Raw genomic sequence first — 26,245 nt, 5'->3', positions numbered from 1 at the left:
TTGCATAACTACCACGTCCCAGGTATCAGGCCACTACAATCCTATCTACTGGATAAAGACAATCACTGCTCTTCAAGGAGCCACAAGACTGCTTTACAGCAGATTCTTAGAGGCCTGCACATTGACACAATTAGGAATTTAATGCTCTGGGGCAGAAGTGCAAGCAAGCAAATCTGTGCAGGCACTTGCTTTTTCATTTGAGCATGACTTGTGTGAATGGTATATAAATTGAGCAATTTCCAGTTCATTTCAAGGAAATGGCGGGTGTGTGGTTGTTTTTTTTACCTAATACTTCTGAATAAAGTATCCAATAAGAGATAGTTTGCCTGTGAGGTGTTCAAGACATGGTCTCTGCTCCCTGTGTGGGTCCCTTCCACCTGGCCTGGAAGGACTGGCCCCCCCGACTGACGGCAGCTACCAAGGCTGCTGCTGAAAGCCTCTATATGACAATAATCCCATTTGAAGTGTGTTATGAGAAGCTGCAGTAGAGAGCGACACTAATATGCCTATTTTTCACAGGCCCAGTATAATGCTGCTGCTGCTTTGCTAGGACTTTGAATTTAACTTGTTTTACTTGTTGCATTGATATTTTTTTATCAAGTGATTGTAAGGTACTTGCCTTAGCTGTTCTCTACAACTTGTGTCTACACACTGGCATGCCACAACATGCTTGTTTGTGGTAAGCCAGTTTGCTTCTGACCATGGCTGTGACAAGTGAACCATTAGCTATCCTGAAAGATTTTTACAAGATACATTTTTTTTAAATGAATGAACACCACAGCTTACAAGGCCAGAATTCAGAGAGAAATGTAAGGCGCATCCAGGGATTTACTTTAACTACATTTTAATCTTGCCCTTCCTTCAAAAGGAATTGCATCTGTTTGTGCTTCTGAAACAGAACAGAACTCCAAGCAAGCCTTTCCATCTAATCTTAACTGCTCCCTGTCAAAATAACCTCAGAAGTAGTACAATGATTTATTTTATACTCAACCGGAGACAAAGCTCAAAGTGGATTTGAAAAGCTTTGCGGTAACTATATGACGAGTAGTCTGGACTCCTGAGTTGTATTGCTCAAGGTCTGCCAAGCACCTTACAGCAAAGGATGAAACAAGAGCAGCTTTATTAAAACCAACCAAAGTTTATTTATAGAAGTCTATACATTTGTAACGAATGCTGCCGAGACAATGAATTAAAGCAAATAAACCCATCCCTCCCAATGAGCCTGTGTTGTCGCCACTCACTGTCACATGCACTTAAAAGAGGAGAAAACATTACACCTTCATACACAATTAGTTCCATAGCTATCCCAGAAAAAATATTACTCCCTCAATGCATTATTCTCAAGTGAAAAAAACACAAGGTGACAAGGAATCGTCCATTACCTGTGTGAAAGGAGAACCTCTTCTAAGTTTGGTAAGGAGGGGATACATGAGGATGGCGACCTCATTCACTTGTGTCCTAAAAGTTCCACAGTGTTTTATTTGATCAACTCCTGTAACCCAATTGGAAAGGATAAACTGATGCATTATTTACAACTTAGGGAGGCCTTCCGTACTCTGATTATGAAGCCCAACGTCAGGAAGTGCATTTCGGCTGCAGACTGCCATGATAATTAGGAGGGATCATAAGAACATTAGTTTAACATTTGCCGGCTCTTTCCTTGCTCCTGTGCCATAGTTTTGCAAATATTGGTGGGCAATCAGAACTCTGTTAAAGAGTTTTGGACTTACTATCTCTCTATATCAGAAATGTTGGTATCAGGGAGACTGGCTACTACGGATAATGTTGCTGACAAAGAAATCCGAGTGATAGAGATGCATATCTACATAGCATATCATGATGGCTCCCCAAACATTGGCAGATTCTAGAAATCCACTTAAAAAAAAAGTTAGAAGCATGTATGTCAATAAAAGAGTCCACAAACGCTTGAGAAAAGTAGCTAGAAAAAAGGCAGAAAAACAGAATGATTACATATTTACACAATAGTCTGCGAAGCTATGGACTATGTAGTAAATAAAGTCACTAAGTTTACACAACTTGACGAGAACCACTTCGGGAGGAGGACTGTGTGTTCCTCCTCTTCATTTCATCAGGTTTTACACAGGTGTGTGTCTCCCTAATCTTAAATAAGGAATCAAAGAAGAAATAGATTAAAGCATCAATAAGGATTCCCCAGATCACAGCCACAAGACTCAAACTTCTATGCTGATGTGAGCAAACATTTTCTGGGCCTGCTTAAGAATGCTTCACGTGTGTTTGGATTTCTCCTTTTAATCCAGCTTCAGGAAAGTATCCTTATTTAGGGCACTTTTCCAGCACTGGCACTGGCATGATCCGACAGATCACTAACGTTCATCAATGTATGCACAGTCTTAGTTCAGTATAATCCATGGTAGTTCATTTTGAAGAGCTCTTTGATAAAATGTCATTTATTTACACTTCGATCTTTACACCTGAGTGATTATCAAGCAGTCATCTTTTTCCTATTCAGACATTCCATACATACAATCCTTGTGCTGGAGTTCAGCTGCACACGTTGTACCAGTTACATATAGGTCAAATTAACTGCCCTCTTATATTTTCAATTTTTTACTGTACGCTTTCCATTCTGCAGAACAAGATTAAAATAAAAAATAAAATAAAAACGGGAGGCAAATGAAAAAATAATAATTCTGGCTATAAAAGGCAATTTGGTAAGGGTGCAAAATGAAAGATCGAAAGGTTACATGGTTTGTTGTGGGATTTTTGGGGTGGGTGGGGAGGAGATCCAAGTAGCAGCCAGGAACAATAAAACTGCCCCACCTACCTGTAGCAGGAAAGTCAAGGGCACATGTACTACTGCTTTACAAAGACAGTGACTGGGGGGAAGATGAGGGAAGGGGTTTTTCTAAGTCTGTGTGAAGGGACAGTGTGAAGTTACACAGCTATTGTCAGCCACGCTCCCTGTTTGTAAAAAATAATAAAATAATAAAATAAAATCACATTTATTAAATTGCCCCTGCTGTTTTGAATGCTCAAATATAGCTGGTAAAAATTCAAGACAGATTTAAAGAACCATGACAGATACAAATTTACTGCAGGTGAAAATCGATTTTTAAAAAAACTATCTGGAAAAAATTCACACAACCCACCCACCCCACCCCCACAAAAATGTACACTTTCAACCTAAACCAGTTCGTAAAATATACCCTTCTCCACAGCTAGGAGAAAGGGGAGAGAAGACGAGGAAAAAAGTGCAGGCGACCTTCACAAGAGGTCTTGTGCCACGGTTTAATTTTCCTTGCTTGTGGTGGTTGAGACAGCCAAGTGCTAACACTGCTTCTGCCACCAACAGATTCCTGCAGAAATCCAGACTCCAGGTTAACACTGAATACATACAGCCAACTCCAAATAGCTGTATTAACAAACAAAACAAAACTAAAAATAGCATGGATCCATATTTGTGGGTGGCAGAAAAGGGCAAGAAATGGAGGTCTATACAGTAAAGAGTCAATGATTTATATTACAGATGGCTGGCAATTTTAAAGAGTCTCTTCCCAGCTCTGTTGCTGCTCCAACCCCGAAGGGCAAACTGAAGAGGGAGGGAAGAAAATAAAGGGCGGGATATCATGTAGCATGCAGGATCAGAAGCAGCAGAGCGTGGGGTTTGCTCAAATAAGCCCCCGCCTTTTCTTGTAGTCCTCCAGGTTCAGTGATCGCCGGGGGGCGCCATCTTTTGCTGGGGGAGCCTTGGAGGTGATAGCCAGTGTTTTGGACTCTGTTGGGAAATAAGGCACACATACTAGGTGTGTAACTCAGCAAGGTGCATGGCTCTCTTCAAACAATCAGGCTCAAGGGAGTGCATTAACTCTGCAAGCTTTCTGCAGGGGATAGCCATGATTATTAATGTGGTGCCAGCAGTGTAGCGTAAGTAAAAAAAAAAAGAGTTCTGCCTGCCCCCGAGACACTGAGCAGAAGACAGACCTAAGAAACTTCCAGTTCCTACAGTACGGCAGACCCCTCCTCAGATGCAGTGGCAAAGGAAAGCAGTAAATCCAGCAGGATCTATGAGGGCAGTGGTGACACCAAACCAATGGTGGCTTCTCTCAACTTTAAACCAGCTCCTCAGTCTAAATAGAAGCTGCACTTTTTGAAGTTTCTGCTTCTTTAAGCTACATTAACCAGAAAAAGAACAGCTCTACTAACAGAAGTTCACTTTTTCAAAGTTATGGCTGCTCGTAGTTTCTGCCGGGATGCACAAAATTTGTGTATTTTCCATTTGCATGCTTTGGATTTTTGAAAACCACCCGGCTATTATTATTATTATTATTATTTTGCAAGGTGGCTCCTAAAACTCTTCCCCTTTTCTACCACCTTTACGTTTCATTCCCTGAGGGACAGGCACACCTACCTGAGCTGGGAACCTGGAGATCAATCTTCACATCAAAATCATGCACTTTGAAGAGATCCTCTGAGAGGTCACTGGCAGTTTTTGAATTCATATCTTTGTCTTTTCCCTGACTCTGAAACAAGAGACATCTTTTAATATCAAGTAACACAGAAGCTTACCCAACCATGCTTTATTGGCTATAGTGTCTGAAAGATCCCATTGTAGACCCCATTCTATTCTTAGACGCAGCTTGAGGTTTAAAATGTGACTATTTCACATGGTGGCAATTCCAAAAGTAAGGATTACATGATAGAAGCATATGCAACAGCAAAAAGTTGAGGGAACTTGCCTTGCTCATGTCCTTTGGAGCATCTGGCAATACACCTGATCCGTATTTTGCATTAAGTTGGGCAAGTATAGCAGCTTGGACAGCAGGATCTCTAGACTGTGACAAAGGAAGAAATTTAATGTCAGGTTGAACAATGGACTTGACCATTTGTAGGTTAACATTTCTCTCTTCATACAGAAACAAGTATGTATATAAAGGGAGGAATTAAAGGTAATACTCTTCTAATCAGCACAAGCATTTTAGCTTGTAGAATGGAATGGAACAAACCTCATTCCTCAACACTGTTATGGGGGGGTTTCCCTGACCTCCCCAAACCAATTTTAGGGGGTAGGGTGTGTGCAGAGGGAGGGGGAAACCCCATTGTACAAGTGGAAGTCTCTGAGCGGGGCTTCCACTGAGAGGACTCATTAGCTGAATCCCAACCCTTAATATATCCCATGTACCCATATTCCACAACTCAATAAACGTATAGTTAGAAATGTATACACTATCTTTCCAAATGGTTTCAGTGATTTTCCATGCATCACAGAAATACTCTGCTTCAGCTATAAAAATGGGATTTGCACACCAATACAGCACTCTGCTGAAACAGGAAATGAATATACTGTTCTCCTGTGCAGTGGGCAATAGACTATAGTGCTGCCTTCTTCTAGATACATTTTCAGTGATCCACACCTTATGTTGCCACATCTAGATACTCTCCCTCACTCCACACACACACACCTCCATATGTGAATAGCTTGCCCTGCTCCCGATTGCTGTCAATTCTCTGCACTTTACTTACGTTGGAGACTATTGTGGGCTTACACTGCCGCCGAGTAAAGGGATCCATCTGTTGGTTTTTCATACTGTGGCTTTCAGCCTGTAGAGAGAAATATGAAATATGCAGCCCTGTTTTGCCTTATGCTTCCCCCAGCATATCTCCAAATGCAGCTCCTCGGAAACAAGGAGAGGGCTATTGTCCCTGTGTCCTGCTTGTGGGGAACCCACAGACATGTTTTTGGCTGCTAGAAAACAGGATACTGGACTAGGTGGGCCTTTAGTCAGATCCAGCAGGGCTCCTCTTAGGTTCATAATGAGAACAATTAGTCCACCCCACAACTTATCAGAAAGCTAAAGTAGGACTGCAGGTGCTGATACTGCTTGAGCAATTCACAAATGGAAGGTTTAAGAACAAGTGGAAGACACCTTCCATATGTAGGAGTCCCAAGTGAGTATGTTGGGAAAAACATTTTCTTCCTTGTTTACCATATATGCGTACAGGATTGGGAAGGGTGAGAAAACATGCCTATGGAGGGTGTGACTACAAACTAGAGTGCTAAACATTTCTCTTGTCTTCTATCAATAGGTTTTCCCCTACTCTAGGCTCTTAACAATCATAAAGCTTTCCTGGTTGAGACAGTTTCAAACCACAGTTATATAGTGGCACTAAAAGCCAATGGTCGCTGTAGCCCTTTCATCATCCCAGACAGGAAAATTTGTTTGACAGGGAAAGTCAGCCTCCAGCAAATGCTATTTTTCTCATACTCCTGCTTTGACAAATGGACTGGACCTTTTCAGCAGGCTTTAAGTTACTTTATCACAACAGTGCCACTCAAGTATACTTGCATGTTATTGCTTGATACTAAATGGCAATATGGGTAAGGCTGTCCAGAAAATTATACATCGTCGTAAAAAGCAGCAGAGAGCTCAGAGAGCCACCTTTCCCATGACAATCTATTTTGCCTTCTTTGCACTATCAACATCACTCACCACTAGAGCCTTTTCAGATTCCACAATGTTCCATTCTCTATTCCTCTGATTGATGTAACTGCAAAACGAAAGAAAAAGAAAAGGTGTGTGTATTTCACTTACCTCACGTATTAGAAAGGAACTCTGAAATTCAGGTTCTCAACAAGCTATTTTTCTAGAAGTCAATTTCTATTTCTTTTTGAAATGACTGAAATGAGAGATAAATTCTGAACTCTGAAAAATGGCAGATTCTGTCCAGATAGAAAATTAACAAGATCACTCTGAGATAACAGAAGTGACCAATACTGGTCACAAAAGCAGTACTGTTGGTTTTCTGTTCCCTTGTCTATTATTAAATATTAGGTACCAACCTGATGGCTGAAATATTTTTCGTTCGCTGGCGATCCAAGGCCTCTGCTCTCTCCTCTAACTCATTAAGCTGGTCTTGAATCTGTTTTGCTCTGTCCTGATCTCCCATGTCTTCTGCCATGGCCTTTAATAAAAATAATTATTTGTTAGGAATGAACCACTTTTGTAGCATCAGCTATGTGAATTGATTAAAAACCATGATGTTATTATATTGTTAGTTCAACTGGTTATGTGCTTTCTTTCTTAATAATATATTATACTTCAGGATCAACAGGGATCTGACTCAAGGCAAGAGAAGCAACAGTTAGTGCACTTATCAAATTTGAACAAGTTGTGTCAATCTTTACAAAGAATTCTCAGCAATAAAGGGGATACTGGTTTTCCCCCCCTCGGGAAACAAGTTAAGCAATATTACTGAAATATATATTGAAAAGACCAGCACTCAATGTGGCCTTAATCTTGAAAGAAATTATTTTAGGGGCCATTTCCCAGTGTCACCATATTTTACCTTCTCTTTTAGTAGCTGTGTTTTCTTCATGGCATAGTTTGGTGGTGCTTTCCGGAACCTTTCTTTCTCTTTTACAATCTACAAATGCACAAGGGGCGGGGGGGGGGACATTATGAAAGGTGGGCTAACTGATGGTTAGTTATGAAAAAGCTGCTCTGGCTCGCTCTATTCAAGCCCTGACAAGCCAGGCTAAGGTCCTACATCACTCACTTTGTGGCCTGTTGAAATTTTTGTTCCTAGACTGTATTTACATGGTACAAGAACAGTAAAGAAGCATTTCAAAATTTATTCCATCATGTTAACACACTGGCTGCATGTCCACTAGCCCACAATAATCTATCAAGAGTAACTGCAGTCTACCTTTGTTGTTACATGATTACGGGTGGTACCGTATTTTTCGCTGTATAAGATGCACCAGACCATAAGACGGAGGAGGAAAACAAGAAAAAAAATATTCTGAATCCCTGAAGCCAGAACAGCAAGAGGGATCGCTGCGCAGCGCTCCCTCTCGCTGTTCTGGCTTCTGGGATAGCTGCGCAGCCTGCATTCGCTCCATAAGATGTACACACATTTCCCCTTACTTTTTAGGAAGGAAAAAGTGCATCTTATAGAGCAAAAAATACGGTAAGTACTGCAGAGCCCAGCTAATTTCTCCTGTGGGCAAATGCTAAAAAACAACAACCCACCTCTCCTCCTCCGTTACAAACCTAGTCTTTAGTGCTACTTCTGCTGTGATCTAACTTTTGCAAATCTGAAGTAAGTAGAGTAACTGTAATATGCAAACAACACTAAAATAGGATAAGAACCAGAGATAGGGAATCCATAGACCTCCAGACATTTTTGGGCTACAACTCTCACCATCCCTGACCACTGGTGCTGCTGCTTTGGGCTGATGTGAGTCCAACAAAATCTGGGTGGCCACAGGTTTCCCGTTCCCAATATAAACAGTCTTTTCCAATACGATGTCTTTCCCAACACGAACAGGAAGTCTAACCCATCTTATCTTTACAGAACTAGAATCTGGCACCTGAGAACATCTAAGAGCTCACCTACCTTTCCATTGTGAACCTTCAATTGTATGGGTTCAGCTCAAAAGTACATTTTCTTCATTTACCTCCTCAATGTCCTGGTCATTGAATTTATAGTTGAGGGCTTCTTTGATAGACATGTCCTTCTTGTTTATCTCATCTAGTGTTGGTAGCTGCATCCCGGCAGAAAACATCTAGATGTTAAGAAGAGAAATAGTGTCAGAGTACTTCATTCACCATTCAACACTCCTGTTTGGAAAAATGGAAATACTTACAGCTTCCTTCCACTTCATGAACTCGCTCTCTGTGAATTCTTGATTGGAGACAAATTCTAAGCGGAAGACACGCTGGTCACTGCCATGCCTGCACAGAGAAGGAAAAAAGGAGCCATCATTCCATAGCACCTTCCCAAGGGCAGGGCAGCTGGAGACAGATATAAAGTGCATTTATACCTGGCTACTAAGTATACCTCTGTATAGTGACTATGTTACACCAACTCTATCTTTGCTACAGGAAGACACATTATAAATTTGCTGGCAACGGTGAAGGGGGAAATGTTGGTATGAATAACATAGCATACATTCACTCAGTTTCACTCAAATTTTTGTTTGGACGCTCCATTTTTTTCATATCGCTAAGGAAAATATTGGGAAGGCCTGAAATCCAGCAGAAGGTCCTGATGGAGGAAGCAATTTTCACAGATTTCCCTTTTGCTCCTCAAACTACCTCCCACACTCTTTGAGAAGAAGAAGAAGAGTTTGGATTTGATATCCCGCTTTATCTCTACCCTAAGGAGTCTCAAAGCGGCTAACTTTCTCCTTTCCCTTCCTCCCCCACAACAAACACTCTGTGAGGTGAGAGGGGCTGAGAGACTTCAAAGAAGTGTGACTAGCCCAAGGTCACCCAGCAGCTGCATGTGGAGGAGCGGAGACGCGAACCCGGTTCCCCAGATTATGAGACTACAGCTCTTAACCACTACACCACACTGGCTCTTTGAGGGTCCCTGAAGCCTCTGGAAAAGTATTTCAAAGAGCACAGGGGAAAGAAGGAATAGGCAAAAATGGCCTCCCCTTCAGTCCTTCAGTGGGAGTGTCCTGTGAATTCTGTTGCACATGAGGAAGTTCTTGTGCAAATGGAACAACTTCGTTGGATAAACTCCTCTGTGTTCAATCCCCTGACAGCAATTTATCAGCTTCCTACAACTCAAGGATAGAAGTATTCTGGCATTCACCTCTCATATACCACACTCTCAAAATGATGGAGTAGGTCTTACCTTAACTGCAACCCTTTGTTTGTCCTGGTACCTCCAAGCTGATAAACCTTTGCCGTTTCTACAACACCTGTTATTTCTGCCACCTACATAAATAAAGATAAAGTGAAAAAGGATGAGTACTTCCATACATACTTTTTCTAACGGAGGGGGAAAGGAGTCAAGAAGAGGCAGACTTAAGAAGGAGCGTCTAGATGGAGCTGGAACAAAATGCCATGCCTACTGGCACATCTGCAATGGTGTTCTTTGTTTCTGAAGCAATAAGGCCTTATACAAAGTATAATGGCAACATTTAAATTACAATGGCTTGGATCAAGAATTGTTCCTAGTGGTGCATGTATTCCCTTAGAACAGCAGTTCTCAACCTGTGGGTCCCCAGATGTTGTTGGGCTACAACTCCCATCATCCCTGAGCTCTGGCCTTGCCAGCTAGGGGTGATGAGAGTTGTAGTTCAACAACATCTGGGGACCCACAGGTTGAGAAAGGCTGCCTTAGAAGTTCTGCTCAGAAGATTCTCCCACCAATGGAACAGAGATGAGGACTTTTGCTGAATCCCCCTTCCCTCAGCAGGTCAGAGGATGCTCCAGAGCACCGGGATATGCAATAATACTCATTTTCATTGTTATCAGCTGCATTCCTCTGCAGAATCAAAATCCTTCTGTTGGCAGATGGTTAAATTTGGACCCAACGTAACAGGTGGCAGCTAATTTCACAACAGTGGACTTCTATTTCTACAAGAGAAATTCCCCTTCCTCTTCTCACTGCTGTACTCCCTTGGTACCTCCCCTCATCTGCTCCGGAGGGTCTTCCAACCTTTTGAAACAGATTCTGGGGTGCACAGAGAGCTGCAGCAGGGAATGCATTCTGCTAGTGTTGTCCGTTCCACTTGTTAAACAAGGGATTCTATAGATCTTGGTATTTATTAAGAAAAAGAGGACAGCAAGGTGGGATAAGTAAAAGGGCTTCATAACTAATATTGTGTTGTGTAATTATCCGCTTTCCCATCACCATATATTTGTACAGTGTCCTGCTGCTTCTGGTGTCAACAGGAATTTGGTTTGATCAAGGATTCACTCACTCTGTAAACTGGTTTGCTATTGTGGTTTCCTATGCCGATGCGAACAAAGCAGCCAGTGACCGTCTTGGCAAAGAAAGGCATGTGACACCATCGCTCTAGTTTGTGTCGAGATAATCGAACCCGATTCAGTTCTTCAGGCAAGGACACTGGCTGTGATTTAGGAGGGATTTCTTCTTTCCTAGCATGACACAAGAGGAAATATTCAAACAGAACGAGAGTGCCACACTCGGATAACAAAATCCACACATTAACACACTGGTTCTCAGTTTTTATTTTTGCAGTGGTGGAACCCTTCACTTTAAACAAAACTTCAGCAAAGCCCTTGCAGTAAAGTATTTTAACTGGTTCTTTAAAAATGAACAGTGGGAGTTTATTATTGGGAAAGCAAGCAAGTGAAAGCCAGTTATCTCACCTGTACAATAAAGGGTTCAAGGTGGTGCAAATGGTTCTCATGTCTTCCATTTGATCCCCACAACGATCTTGTGAGGTAGATTGGGCTGACAGGTAGTGAATGGCCAAAGGTTACCCAGTGTTCCTTAAATATTGAAAGTGGGCTTCCCCAGTCCTACTACAGCACACTGGCTCTCTCATAAGATGAAAACAAGCATAGCCCACACAGAATACTATGAAAGGTATACAGCTTTATTCACTGCCCTCAAGCAGTACTTCAGTACTTACTCTTCCTCCTCATCCGAAGATGAAGATCTGGATGAACGATCAGTTTTCTCACTAGATTTATCGTCTTCTTCTTCCTCTTCATCATCTGAGTAAACTTCACTCGTTTTTAATGGCTGCTTCTTTAAAAGCAACTCAGCTACAAAGGAAAAATGACATAATTCTCTTCTGTTCAGTTTCCTTGATCAGAAACTTCTTTAGTTAAATTAAGTAAGGCTCTAACCAGGTATTGCCTCAAGGGAGCCCATGCTGTTAGCCCTATTCACATTTTTTCCCCTTCCAAGCTGAGTTCCAGGGCTAAGCATGGCTGAATTCTTTTTGGCTCAAATTAAGATTTACTGATTACTGCATTTGAGTAAAGGAGATTGCTATTCATCTACCACATCTTACTTACATGGGAAGCTCTTCAACACAATCATACAAAAGTTAGTTTATGTGCACTGGCAATTTGCATGTCTCTTTATATGAATTCTGAATTAGTAAAATGTGTTCACACTCTGAACTCTGGTGGATACATCCACTGTGTGTGTCACTGATGCATAAAACCCCCAACAACTTGATTGTTAGTTAAGGGGAAAGGAGCACAGCAATATGTGAAGGGCTATAGCCATGTTAAAGAATGAACATTGCTTCCTTTTTGGGATATCATTTTAAACTTGCAGGAAGCTCACAAAATCAGATGCTCTGATGCAAGAGTGGGCAGAAGATTGATCTCTGGAAGATTTGCATCAGCTCAAGAAAGGTTTCTGTTTCTCAATCTTATAACAAAAGTAGCAAGGAAATGATTCCACACGCCCAATCTGAATTTGCCTGATAAGCGAAAGAAAGTTTTGAGGCAAAAAGTAGAAGGACTATGACGTCTGTTCAGCTCTGATACCCAATATTCCTGGGCTCTGCATCTTTTAATTCTTAAGGCTCATGGCTCTTTAGTTCTAGTAAAAAACGCTCACAAGCCCCAGGTTCAATTCCCACCATCTCCAGGCAGGACTGGGAGAGACCCTTGTCTGAAACCCTTGAAAGCTGCCAATGTAGAAGATACTGGGCTTGATGGATCAGTAGTAAAGGTAAAAGGACCCCTGACCATGAGGTCCAGTCGTGGCTGACTCTGGGGTTGCAGCGCTCATCTCGCTTTATTGGCCGAGGGAGCTGGCGTACAGCTTCCGGGTCATGTGGCCAGCATGACCAAGCCACTTCTGGTGAACCAGAGCAGTGCACATAAACGCCGTTTATTTTCCCGCCGGAGCGGTACCTATTTATCTACTTGCACTTTGATGTGCTTTCGAACTGCTAGGTGGGCAGGAGCTGGGACTGAGCAACGGGAGCTCACCCCGTCGCAGGGATTTGAACCGCTGACTTTCTGATCGGCAAATCCTAGGCTCTGTGGTTTAACCCACAGCACCACCCGCATCACCTTCCTGACTATTCCGTCAGGAAAAACACAAATTAAATCTTAACAGAAATATTGGTATCCCCAGCCAATGATATTCAGGAAAGAATAAAACTTTTGTGTAGCTTGTGCGTAGTCCCTACATTATCAGGGTGCTTTGGTAGTGAGCACTGGAGAAGCCTTTTAGTTTATATTGAGCAGGCATAGGCAAACTCGGCCCTACAGATGTTTTTGGGACTACAACTCCCATCATCCCTGACCACTGGTCCTGTTAGCTAGGGATAATGGGAGTTGTAGTCCCAAAACAGCTGGAGGGCAGAGTTTCCCTATGCCTTATATTGAGGGCATAAGTCTATCACTTACTATGAACATACAAGTTAACGGCCCTTAAAAGCATGTAAAGTCACTGAATAAAAAGTAATCAGGAAATTTGTGGGAATATGGTAGCAATGAACTGTGCCTCCCTCCACAGTTAGTTAAACGAATCAAGGCTCTGTAAAGAGTGTAGTCCCTGGGCATCAAGGAGCACCCACATTCTTTAACTGGAAATGTACTCCACAATAGATCCTTTTCATGGGCTTTTGAACTGACCTGTTCTGTTCTTCCTTTTCTCCCTTTCTGCTTTCAGTTCTTCCATGGCTTGGGATTTCTTATCCAATTTTTCATCTCGCTTTGACCGTCGCTCTTTATTGTGTGACATTACCTATGGAAACACACAGCCACCTCTATAATAGTTACTTAGAGCTCATGCCTGAAAATAACTACACTTACATACACTTTCATCCACATCACTTCTCTTTACAATGTTCTGAAGTCTTCCGGATTATTTGTAAAATTTGGTTTGTAATGACCATTTAAAGCTGGCCTGGAATTTATTCTAAAAAAGTTTTTATTCTGCACCACTTCGTTAAGTTATCAGAAGAAGAGGGCATAAAAACAGACCATTTTTGCATGCAAATATGTCATCCAGAAGTGCAGACAAGCTACTGTAGCTCTGTTATTGGTCACATTGTCACAATAGAAAGTGATTACATGATTTTCCAAAAATGGAGTCCAGTGGCACCTCAGATTTATTGATTATAAATCTGTTAGCCTTTATAGTGTCATAAGAGTCTTCTTTTTGCTACAACATTACAACACAGGTACTTCCTAGAAATGGTTTACCAAAGGACTGCTACCTATATAAGGAATAATGGAAGACAAGACAAAAATACATTGCTCCTGTTCAGTTTTCATTCAGACCATTATTTAATCTGGTTTGGTTAGGATGAAGGTGCATGATGAACTGGAATCTGAGTGATTTCACATCACAAACATCTGAGTGATTTCACATCACAAACACCTGGTTTTAGGCATTTGTTATCACCTGGTAAAGTGAGCTTGCTCTGTTCTTACCTGGGATTCCTGGATCTGGGTGAGTTTTTTCTTCTCCTGCTCTTCTTCTTGCTTCTTCTTTTTCTCTTTCTTTTCTTTCTTTTTTGCTGTCTTTAATTTCTTTTTTATTTCAAACCTGGGCTCAAAACAAGGGAAAAATGAGTAAGAACCTGCAGTCACTTTCACACATCCTTAGAAGTCAAGGGAGGATGAAATATTATAATAGATGAAAAAGGGATGGGAAGCCATTTTTGTATGCCAACAATTTCATTTCCTGGGAGACAGCAGCATAGATTGTGGGGTGAGTGGGGCTAGAGATGGCAGTTACTAAAGCCCAAAAGTGGGTGAGGCAGGAGCTGGATGCATTGGGACATATCTTTTGTCTCTTTCAACAAACTTTTTTTTACCATCACCACTTCTCTCTCCCAGCTCCAGTTACGGGATGAATCTGAATAGTGGCTTCTCATCACTGCTCTAAAGCAAGAGAATTATAAGCAGGAATAGACTGTAATAACAGTTACACTAAAGGTGGGTGAAAAACATGTCCACCCATTACTGTTACAGACTAGGCAAATTGCTGGCAAAATCAGGTGACTTGTTGCTCAGTTTCAAAGCAAAATACCAGATCTAGAAGCTGGCAGGTGAGCCTAAGTGTTTGAGTTGATGGGATTGATCACTTTAAAGCATGACTACTCTAGGACAGTGGGAAGAGTTTGGACAGATGGACAGAGACATCCACCAAACTAACAACCAAGTTAAGTTCAGAACCTACTGAATTTGAACTGTATACATGAGAAGCTCAGTCCTGCAGTCAGATTTAGAATGGTGAGAACAAAAGTTGTTTGGTTATGCCTAGAAATTGCAAGCTTTATCTGACTAAGATTTTGCTTGAAACTGAAATCCGAACAGCTGCAAATGAAATTCTGCAAATGATTTGCATCGCATGCTGCAACTGAAACTCTCCATGCTGTTCAGTTCCATACTAGACTGCAAGAACAGCCTGGGGGGCAGGACCTATGCTGTGCAAACTACAGAAAGTGACTATTTGATTTTTCCTAGGAGTTTGAGAGTCAGAAGTTGGGCCTGAAACAGGTAGAATTCGTTTTCTACTTTTCCTAGCAAAAGCAGATTCTCTCTAAATGCATTTAAATATAATTATTTGAAATAGAATTGAAAAGCACTTTTATTGAGGGCAGTGTAATTTTTTCTATCATCTTCCTGTATTTAATTTTCAGTAGGTTGGAGATCTGGTGGTATGACACTATTTGTTTGTGTTTTTATATGTATATGTGTGTGTGGTGTGTATCTATATCTAATATAGGTAGGAAACAAAAACAACACATTCTGACAATTTCTTGCACCCTGCAAAAGGTAATTTTGTAATCTGCATTAACTCTCCACTTCTGTCCTTTTTTTTTTTTTTTTTGAAACCAAACCAGCTGGGAAATGATTTGCAGGTATCCTACCAATACTGAGCACAAGTAGACATTGACCAAAATGAAAACTAGCAAGCTTACTAGAATTATGGACATTGGGGTGCGTGTTGCATATGTAGAGGGCACTGAAATTGTTATTTAAGTTAGCCTTTAATCATAAACCTCACCTCCTCTTTAGAACCTCTCTCTTCTCTATCCGATTAAACAACTCCTGCTCCCTCTCTTTTTCTGTCATCTGTTCTAGCCGAGCTCTGTCCTCTTCATCACCCATGAGGTCCTCCCCATAGCCATCAGTGAACTCATCTTCTGAAGATGAATCAGAGTCTGAGCTGGAACAAGAGCTATTGCTTTCAGAGTCAGATACTTCACCTGAAACAAAACAGAAAGAATCCACTCTGCTGAGTCAACTGCAGAACTCCAGATAAAGACCAAGGACATTTGCCTGCATACATTCCTTGTTACTATTGCTTCCCCTTCTCCCCATCACCATCTAACTTTGTATTCTAAGCTCCTCAGGCAGGTACCTGTCTTTTCCTTTACTACTTTGGAGCATGCCATGTACACTGGTGGCACTAAAATACACACATACCTGTGATAAAGTAGAAAGTATCACTAACAAACCTTGACTATGGCAGGAGAAAATACATACACATTATTATATTTTTTGTTACTCCTTAATAAAGTAAAATTAATAGAGTATGTGGGCCTCTGAATAGGATGGAGTTGCAGGATTGTAAAAGAAAGTTACTTTTAGGCAAAAAGTACAGGTACAGCCCAAAGGTCTAAGAATGTCAGAAAGATTACAATACTGAGAATACCAAAGCCACATTCAGATGTATTATTCGTTTTACTCCAAGGGTTCAAAGCAGGCTACAGCAATGGTAAATGAAACACATTCCTTAAGGGAAAGAAAAACTTGTCAACTCTTACCATTAATCATGCTGTTTGAGGCTGATGGGAGTCCAACAAGACCTGAAGGACCACAAATTTCTCACCTCCAGTGCAAAGAATAAAGGAGCGGCCTCATACACAATAGCAAGCGGCTGAATACTATTAGCATATAGCTCAGACAATCACAAGAATGGTCCAAGACACTAGGGGAGGAATTTAATATTGCCCCCCTCTGCACACTGTTCTGGAGGTTCTCCCAATCCTTGCACAGGACTTCCGCTAATGAGACTCATTAGATCAGGCATAAGCAAACTCGACCCTCCAGAGTCAGTGTGGTGTAGTGGTTAAGAGCGGTAGACTCGTAATCTGGTGAACTGGGTTCGCGTCCCCGCTCCTCCACATGCATCTGCTGGGTGACCTTGGGCTAGTCACACTTCTCTGAAGTCTCTCAGCCTCACTCACCTCACAGAGTGTTTGTTGTGAGGAGGGAAGGGAAAGGAGATTATTAGCCGCTTTGAGACTCCTTAGGGTAGTGATAAAGCAGGATATCAAATCCAAACTCCTCCTCCTCCTCTTCTTCTTTTGGGACTACAACTCCCACCATCCCTAGCTAACAGGACCAGTGGCCAGCGATGATGGGAGTTGCAGTCCCAAAACATCTGGAAGGTAGAGTTTGCCTATGCCTGCATTAGATGAACCCCACACTAGATTTGTAGAGGGAGGAAGAAATGATTAGAACAGACCAGGAAAATAAAATTACACGTATCTTATTACGGAAGGCTTAAACCATTGTCCCTTTCTTGCCCTTTACATCTAAATATCTAGAGTGATAGGAAACGTTAAACAAGCACACCACTGTTTTACATATGCTTTTAGTACTTCAGCATAGCCTACTGCAAATATAAAAATAATCTGACCTGGAAAAACAATCTAAGCGCAACAGAAAATGAGTGCCTACAGAAAACCACCCACATTACTGACATGGTACATCCTCTTACCCTCTTCAGGTGCTGAGCTCTCTGCTGAGCTTTCTTTATCAGAACTGCCTGATGAGGCTGCTTTGTTCATCTGTTTCTTCATGGCTCCTTTTTTCTCTGCTTTCCCAGTTTTCACTTTCTTTTTGTTTTTAGAACCTCCGACTGTCCACTGTATCACAGGAGAAATGAAGAGAATCATGTGGCAAGGCTGAGGCTTTCCCAAACAATCAAGTTAATTTTACAGGAGATAGGACAAACTACAAGAGAAGCCCAGATTATAATACTGATTTATATTGCAGAATCCACACGGATTTGATGCAATCCACTTATTCTTGTGGCTTACCTCTACATCGCTGTCTGAAGTCTCAGAATCTGAAGATGCTGTAGGCTTACTAGCAGGTGCTTCTTTTTCCTCAGAGTCACCACGTTTCCGTTTGGCAAGTGATAAAAGCTCCTGGTAGGAGAATAAATATACTGTTACCTTTAAAATGAAAAGACTCTAGCCCTATTAGAGACACAATTTTCACCATAACACTTCTCCATCAACTCTTCAAATATGCTGTCCCTTAAAGTACCAGTGTTATCACGTGGTGTAATCCGCTGTACAAACCATTAAAAAACAAACTTCGCATGCATACAAGCAGGGCTTTCTCTTTTGCGACCCAGCTCCTCTGAATTCCTTTCTAAGTAAAGTCCACAGGTGCCCGACCATACAAACTTCTAGAAAATGTGTTGCAGTCCACTTTTAATGCTTTGGAAAGGCAGTGCGAGGGCTGTGAGGGGCATAAAGTGTTGCCAAGGGCTACCTAAAATGGTATCAGGGGCCACATTCAGTCCTCAGGCAGTGTGTTGGACCACCCTGCCTTAGACATTTTAAAGCACACCCATGAGTCACATTAGTATATTTGCTTATTGGAGTGCTCCCCTAAGTAACAACTTACTACATGGGAGGGCTTGATACATGTAACTTGATACGTGAAGATTCCACCTAAACATTAGGAAGAACTTCCTGACAGTAAGAGCTGTTCGACAGTGGAATTTGCTGCCAAGAAGTGTGGTGGAGTCTCCGTCTTTGGAGGTCTTTAAGCAGAGGCTTGACAACCATATGTCAGGAGTGCTCTGATGGTGTTTCCTGCTTGGCAGGGGGTTGGACTCGATGGCCCTTGTGGTCTATTCCAATTCTATGATTCTATGTGTAACTTCAACAGTCAAACTTCAACAGTCAAACAGCTATACAGATCTCTACAGAATTCTACGTATCCCAATGGCCTACTTCACATAGGTGTTTGGGCTCTAGGAGATGAGACAGGCAGCTTTGCTCCTTCCTGGTCATTCTGATGCTATGCTGAGCTAAGCCCTGGTTTGGTTTAGCGTGTCATGCAAACCCAGGCTCATGGTTTAGCTCTCTCCAGGCTAACCATGAGCTGTCCTGTGGTTAATTGATAGTTGATTGGTTTTTTTGGGGAGAGAGAAAAAAAGTATGCCTGACCTGACAACATGCTATGCCAAATCACAATTTAATTCAGCCAGAGGAAAGCAAAGCAGCTGCAATCTCTGCTCAAAGGCCCGCCACTAAGCTGTGGTGTGGCTTAGTGTGACATGCTAACTAGGCCAGTGGCTGGCACAGGAGGCCAGAGGTGTAAAGTAAACCTTCCAGCCATCCCAATTTCAACCACTGGGAGCACTCCATTGAACAAGGCACACTACAGGGGAGATGGATTTCTAAGTATCAGTGAGTTTGCTATTAAAAAAAAAAACAGGAAGTGAAAAACATACATTGAATTTTCAGTAGAACCTGCTACCTAAAAGATGTGTTTTAATTATCAAAGAGGCTTGGTTCAGATGTCATGCTATGTGATAATCAAATTTTGTTTGGTGATCAGAACTCCCCTGCGAGCTTGATTGTCCCCCTTTCCTGGGCTCATACACTTTCTCCCCCCTCCCTTTCCTAGTTAGTGATAACTTAAGAGTTTTCTGTGACCTCTGAACTAAAATCACCATTAACCATTAATTGCTCTCAAACAAATTATTCTGGGCAAACCATTGTAAACACTTATGAGGGTGCGAGGGAGGAAGAATGTAGGTGGGAGTGGGCAAATAAGTGTGCAATGCTGTGGTGTGCTCCCAATTGCTAAACCATGGTCTGAAAAACCAGGTAGCAAAATATCTTAACTGGACCACTGTCTTAGTAAAGGTAAAGGTACCCCTGCCCGTACGGGCCAGTCTTGACAGACTCTAGGGTTGTGCGCTCATCTCACTCTATAGGCCGGGAGCCAGCACTGTCCGCAGACACTTCCAGGTCACGTGGCCAGTGTGACGAAGCTGCTCTGGTGAGCCAGAGCTGCACATGGAAACACCGTTTACCTTCCCGCTAGTAGGCGGTCCCTATTTATCTACTTGCACCCGAGGGTGCTTTCGAACTGCTAGGTTGGCAGGCGCTGGGACCGAGCAATGGGAGCTCACCCCGCCGCGGGGATTCGAACCGCCGACCTTTCGATCGGCAAGTCCTAGGCGCCACCCGCGTCCCTTACTGTCTTAGTAAGACTGTACTAATATGCAAGAAAGAAAATCCTTCATCAGGATTTGGCATTTCCCCTGCTAAGGAAAGATGCTTCACATTTTCTTCTGGCTAATATTGGTCTATTGTACTGTGAATTATTATAGTTTTATTATATTGTATTGTATTTATTATATTGTACTGTGAATTATATTGTATTGTATTTATTATATTGTACTGTGAATTATTATAGTTTAGAAAGAAGTGGAATCTTTAGAAGAAAGACGATTCCACCTAAACATTAGGAAGAACTTCCTGACAGTAAGAGCTGTTCGACAGTGGAATTTGCTGCCAAGGAGTGTGGTGGAGTCTCCTTCTTTGGAGGTCTTTAAGCAGAGGCTTGACAACCATATGTCAGGAGTGCTCTGATGGTGTTTCCTGCTTGGCAGGGGGTTGGACTCGATGGCCCTTGTGGTCTATTCCAATTCTATGATTCTATTCTATGATTCTAAGACCCACAGTTTCCAAGCAACTATAGAAGTGAGCAAAATGGAAGTGAGGTAATATTGAAGTTTCATCATTACCCACAAAGTTCTAGCACTTGCTAGTAAAATCATAATTTCTCTTTTAAATGCTAGATTTAAGCTACAAGCAGAAACTAACCTCAAAATCTGATACATTGGCTTATATTAATTAAGCACTTGGAAGGTTAACATCACAATCCTTTATTTGCATACACATTTTCCCAAACATAAACAGCACAGTGATAATTTTGGCATGGAGAAGAGAGCTTCTCAATGAATAAATAAAATATCCCCCTTTCCTCTGAAAGAAAATCAGAAGCACATGGTGTTGCATGCTGTTGTTTTCAAAGTAACAGCTGTCAGACTACATATTGACGCCAATGGCAGCTTCCCACCAGATGTAAACAGCAGCCAGAGAAGGGGTTTTTCAGCAGGATTGTACCACAAGAATATGTTGAAAAATATACCCCCCCACACTACAACTCCAATCCACCCGACCCCCACAATTGCTATTTAAATTAGAATAAAAAGCACCCAAACTATATGCTTAATGCCATGTAGGGCTTGGTGCACAAATCAGCAGTCACTGGACAGCAAAAATGCTTAAGCACTGTTGTATATAACAAAAATGCTAAAAAGCAGTACTGCCTATACAGAAAAACAGATGAATAAGCCCAGAAATGTTGATTACCAAAATCAAGCAATATTTATTGGGTGTTTGATCTTTCTCACCAAATTCTGGGGTTTTATTTTATAACAATATCAAATGTTTCCTCACTAGTTACAGGTTCCTAGAGATGTTAAAATCAGTATATTGGATTCACAACATTCCTTCTATAAATAGAAGGGCTCCTTCTGTTTATGGAAGGGACTGAGAGCCACCAGACAATTCAAGAGGAGAAGAGGAAGGGGAGATGCTCCAACCCTCTGGAACAGTTTTTCAGGGACACAGTTTTTCAAGGAAGGAGTAATTGATGGAAAATCTGCTCACAGGTATCAGGTTCAAAATTAGTCTCTATGCAAAAAAAAAGGTTGTATTATTATTATTAGTAGCAGTAGCAGTAGTAGTAATAGTAGTAATAATAGTAATTTTCAGTCTACTAGGTTCTCCTCTCCTACTTCCATATATCCAATCTTTGCCTCCTCTCCATTTTCTCACCTTAGCTCTCTCCACTGCCACCAGCTATTCCTTTCCATGGCTAATAAGATGACTGCATTACACACAGACAACAACATCTGTGCAGTTTTGCTTACAAATTGGCACAAGGCACCCAAATGTATTTCCAAATATGCATCTTTATTAAAAACTACAGTGGTGCCTCGCAAGACAAAATTAATTCGTTCCGCGAGTTTTTTCGTCTTGCGATTTTTTCGTCTTGCAAAGCACGGTGTCGGAAAAGTTTTGGGAAAGCTTCAAAAATCACCAAAGTCTTCAAAAACCTCAAAAAAGGCTACCACACCGCATGCTATGAGTTGCTCCTCGAAGTCAAGTCGCAACTGTATTAACGGTTTTAAGAAAAAGGAAACAAACTTGCAAGACGTTTCCTTCTTGCGAAGCAAGCCCATAGGGAAAATCGTCTTGCGAAGCAGCTCAAAAAACCAAAAACCCTTTCGTCTTGCGAGTTTTTTGTCTTGCGAGGCATTCATCTTGCGAGGTACCACTGTATGTGTCTCAACTTTACACCTTCACCAGCAAACCTGATATTAATATTTACAGTACCATAAAGGCCACATTTTCATTAAGAATGTACATTGATTTCTACGTTTCCAGCTTCCTAAGCCACCTATAATCCTAATATTAACTATTTGGGTTTAAGCAAAGAGCTTAAGTGTATACACCTAGGGTACATTTCCAATGAATTCAAGAATGAGTGCTTTACATAGCGTTAATTCAGATGTCCGTGGCCATATCTGATCAAGTAGGCTGCGAGTTTTGAAGCAATTTAACAGAGGTATTGCTTAGCACCCAGCTTCAGTAATCATGTAAGGTGTAAACACTCTACTCATACAGTGATACCTTGGTTCTCCAACTTAATCCATTCTGGGAGTCTGTTTGACTCCTGAAACAGTTTGAAAACCAAGGCATGGCTTCTGATTGGCTGCAGGAGCTTCCTGCACTCAGTCGGAAGCTGCAGAAGCCAAGTCAGATGTTCAGCTTCCGAAAAACATTTGTAAACCAAAGCCGATTTGTTCAGGAGCCAAGCCGTTTGAGTACCAAGGTACCACTGTACTACAGTATTCTCCAATTGTTAATGGCCAAAAATGGAAAGTTGGGCTTACTATGAAGTGCTCTTCTGGTCAAAATGCAGTAAAGGGGTTAAGTAAATCTTCTTGTAGTAGATGGCAAGGCCCAAATCAGAAGAAGTTAAATGCCCCTATCAACTGTTTGACCATGGTAGTTATCACTAGAAAAAAACACATTTAAACGAGTACTCCAACAAGAACAGAAATGAAGACAACGAAAGACATGTTCAGAAGGACATGAAACCATTGCGGGAAACTGCACAATTCTTATATACAACAACCCTTCTGCACAGTTGCCTTCCATCAGCTTTGGCTGGTGGCCCAGCTACACCCCTATCTGGACAGGGATAGCCTAACTTCTGTCATCTATGCTCTGGTAACCTCTAAATTAGATTACTGCAGTGTGCTATACATGGAGCTGCCTCTGAAGATGGTTCAGAAACTTAAGTTGGTGCAGAATTCAGTGACTTGGTTGCTCACTGGGGCAAGACAGTTTGAGCATATTACACTGATCCTGCCCGACTGTACTACTACGTTAGTCTCAAAGATGTGTTTTTCCAAGCATGTTCACACTGCTGTCTCAGCGACACCTATTTTTGCTTGGTCATGTCCGCAGAATAGAAGATGGCAGGATCCCCAAGGATGTGTTCTATGAGGAGCTGGCTTCAAACACTAGGCCCATTGGCAGACCAACTCTGCATTACAAAGATGTCTGCAACCGAGACATGAAGACTGGCAACATCAACCCCACCACATGGGAATCCCTCACAGATGACTGCAGTGCCTGGTGGCAGACAGTCGGTTTGTGTATCCACAGCAGTGACCAGAGGAAGAATGACCGCTGGGAGGAGTACAGAGAGGAGAAACACCAGAGAGAAGCACAACTGGATGCCTTCAACTGCCCCAGCTGCAATGAAACATGTCTCTCCCATACTGATCTCTATAGTCACAGCAAGTGTTGTAACACTCCAACAGTTTGACTTCACACTCATAGATACACTCCTTCATTGTCTCCTGTGACAAATCAATGCCAATCAACTATAAACCAGGAGATCTGAGAACTATGATTCTCTGGGATAGAATGGGCCCCACACTAGGACTTGTATCTTGAGTGGCTGAACCTTGAACAGAGTTCATGCAAGCTGGAAATGCCCACATGAGTCTCTGAGGCAACCAAAATGACAGGACGCCCATAGATTCTGTCCTAAGTCTTGGAACCCATAAAAGAACTGGACTGTTTCAGTGCCAAGGCTGTTTATAATAACAATAATTTTATTATTTATATCCCTCCCATCAGGCTGGGTTTCCCAGCCAATATATGTTTATGCATATATTGAAGGATGGTGGTCACTTCCGTAACAGTTGGTGATCAACTGGAACACAGAACTGGCTGACAGACGATGGAGGCTGACTAGGAGGAACTCCGTACACATATTCTGCCGAGAGTGAGAAACCACTGTTGCATCTAAGAGTGAAATAGAGCATGAGACTAAGTCAAAGGGAGCAATAATGGAAGCCTGTAGCTGGACAAGGAGCATGAGAGGCAACAATCTCCTTGACAGGATCACCCATTTGGAAGTGTAAATCTTATCTGACCACTTCTGCATCAGAAAAACTGGTGTTTGTTGCGACCTTCAGATGAAGCTTTTATTGTGCTCCTCCAAGAACAAAATTGTGATGGCTACATCTCTTTTGGTCTGAAGTACCAAAGGAAATATGATCAACAGGTTTTTTAGATCTAGGCAGACATGAACATCAGTGCTCCAGAGATTAGGAAATGCAGACAGGTTTCCATGAGATTAACTAATGCCATGAAAATCCTTGCTTGAATTTCTTTCACAATTAACCTCAGCATCTATATTCTGACCTTCCTGCATGTGGCAGGAATCGGAAATCCAGAATAATTTGCTATTCCCTGTTCTCCTGGGACGCCGTAAGGAAGACAAAAGAATATATTCTGAGCGACAAGTCTAATTCTATGGCTCTGACCTGAGTTGGGTCACGAAAGGATCTTTCCAAGCAGGGGCTCAAGAGCAACAAAACACCCCTTTTATTTATTATTATCTTAATAGAAGATAGAAACAAAAAGACTGGGTGTGTCCTCCTCTTCTGTACCCTGTTCAATTTTTGGTCTGCCTTTTACAGAAAATGGAATTTGCAGCTTTGATGCTGAAACTACTGCCCAAGAAATGAAGTTGTATTGGTGAGCTTGCTTTTCACAATCCATGCACTTTGCATACACCAAGACACATAGAAAAGAGATATTAAATGTTCAGGTTCCAGAAACCTCTAGAGAGGAAGACAGACCCCAGCACCGTGAACCAAGCAGAAATGATTGCACCCTGCCAAAAGCCAGAGAAAATGGATATTATGTTTATTAGCAGAGCTGAAGTATCCAAAGAGGGATGGGGGGACTAGTAAAATTATAAGAGACACAGAAAGGAGAGAATCTGGCAAAAGGGATCTTGTTGTGGAAGCCTGAACATGAAACACAGAAGACTGTGAAGCTTGGAAAGTTAAGAGAGACCTTATGCAAAATTCCCCATCTGCCCGGCTGCATGTCAGAACTAAACCACTCACTTTGGGAACCTCGGACATTGCAGGGGGAGACTTTTCTCAGTGACAGGAAACACGAACTAAGACGGATTTGTTGCAAAAGATCCAGAAACCAGGCTACCTATTCCCTATTCCTCAAAACGTCAAGCACCATTGAGTTTCAAAGGACTCTTATTTAGGTGGGAGTCCAACCTATAGTAGGGGGTGACTAGCCAATGGCTAGTCCAGATGCTGCTGGACTAAACCCCTCACTGCCCCCTGACTGGGGTTGACGGGAATTCAGCAACACCGGGGGGACCAAAGGCTAGCCGCCCCCGAGCTACAGGCAGAAGATGCATCGTTGCCCGCCTATCCCATCACCTGGCGAAGAGGTCCGTCCCGTCACTGACGAGGAAAACAACAACAAACCCCCTTCCCCTTAAGATATTATTTCCCCCTCCAGGGCACCTCAGCGAACTGCCTGCTTCCGAGGGAGCCTTTCACCCACCCGCTCCACGCCCCCCTTGCGCCTTCTCCTCACCCACGTTTGGTGCCCAGAGCCCTCCCGCCATCGCCCCCCACACGCCAGCCCCGCTCTGCCCCTCCCCGAGGTGCCGAAGCCGACGCACCCGCAGACGCTGAGGGACGGAGACCCGAAGGCTCCCCTCAGCCGCCCACGGAGAGCGAGCCCGGCGGCGGCGGGCGCGGAGAGAAGCCCTGGGCCCAGCTCGGCTCACCCACCTGGTCCAGGTTCTCCTCGCTGCCGCTGTCCTCGGTGTCGGAGTCAACGAGGACCCGGCCTTTCCGCTTCTTCACCATGGCGGCGTTGGCGGCGCTCTGCTGCTCCTGCCGCTGCTCCTGCTGCTGCTCCTCACGGCGGGCCCCGCAGGCGCGAGCGGCGAAACACTCGGAGCGGCCGGGCCTTTGCCGAGCCAGCCGCTCGCCCGCCAGCTAGCGAGCCCGGGACACAAAGGGCACCGAGCATGCGCCATGCGACGCCCCG

At 42.6% G+C, this 26,245-nt stretch overlaps 1 protein-coding gene across 1 annotated transcript; it reads right to left on the bottom strand.

Moving 5' to 3' along the window:
• Window positions 1-1,118: 1,118 nt before the first annotated feature.
• On the bottom strand, window positions 1,119-26,242 carry RTF1 (RTF1 homolog, Paf1/RNA polymerase II complex component). The gene is given in 19 exon segments (XM_028723245.2): window positions 1,119-3,757; window positions 4,391-4,502; window positions 4,719-4,814; window positions 5,503-5,580; window positions 6,471-6,528; window positions 6,821-6,942; window positions 7,327-7,404; window positions 8,441-8,548; window positions 8,630-8,717; window positions 9,628-9,710; window positions 10,703-10,880; window positions 11,381-11,516; window positions 13,356-13,467; window positions 14,160-14,274; window positions 15,742-15,943; window positions 17,464-17,611; window positions 17,786-17,896; window positions 25,984-26,184; window positions 26,186-26,242. Coding segments are annotated over 19 exon segments (2,175 nt in total). The 5' UTR covers window positions 26,228-26,242; the 3' UTR covers window positions 1,119-3,650.
• Between the last annotated feature and the right edge of the window lie 3 nt (window positions 26,243-26,245).

The sequence above is a fragment of the Podarcis muralis genome, chromosome 1 (genome assembly GCF_964188315.1).
Source record: "Podarcis muralis chromosome 1, rPodMur119.hap1.1, whole genome shotgun sequence".
NCBI classification, from domain to species: Eukaryota; Metazoa; Chordata; class Lepidosauria; order Squamata; family Lacertidae; genus Podarcis; species Podarcis muralis.
The sequence above is the reverse complement of the archived record's forward strand: the minus strand, read 5'-3'. Positions and strand labels throughout refer to the sequence as shown.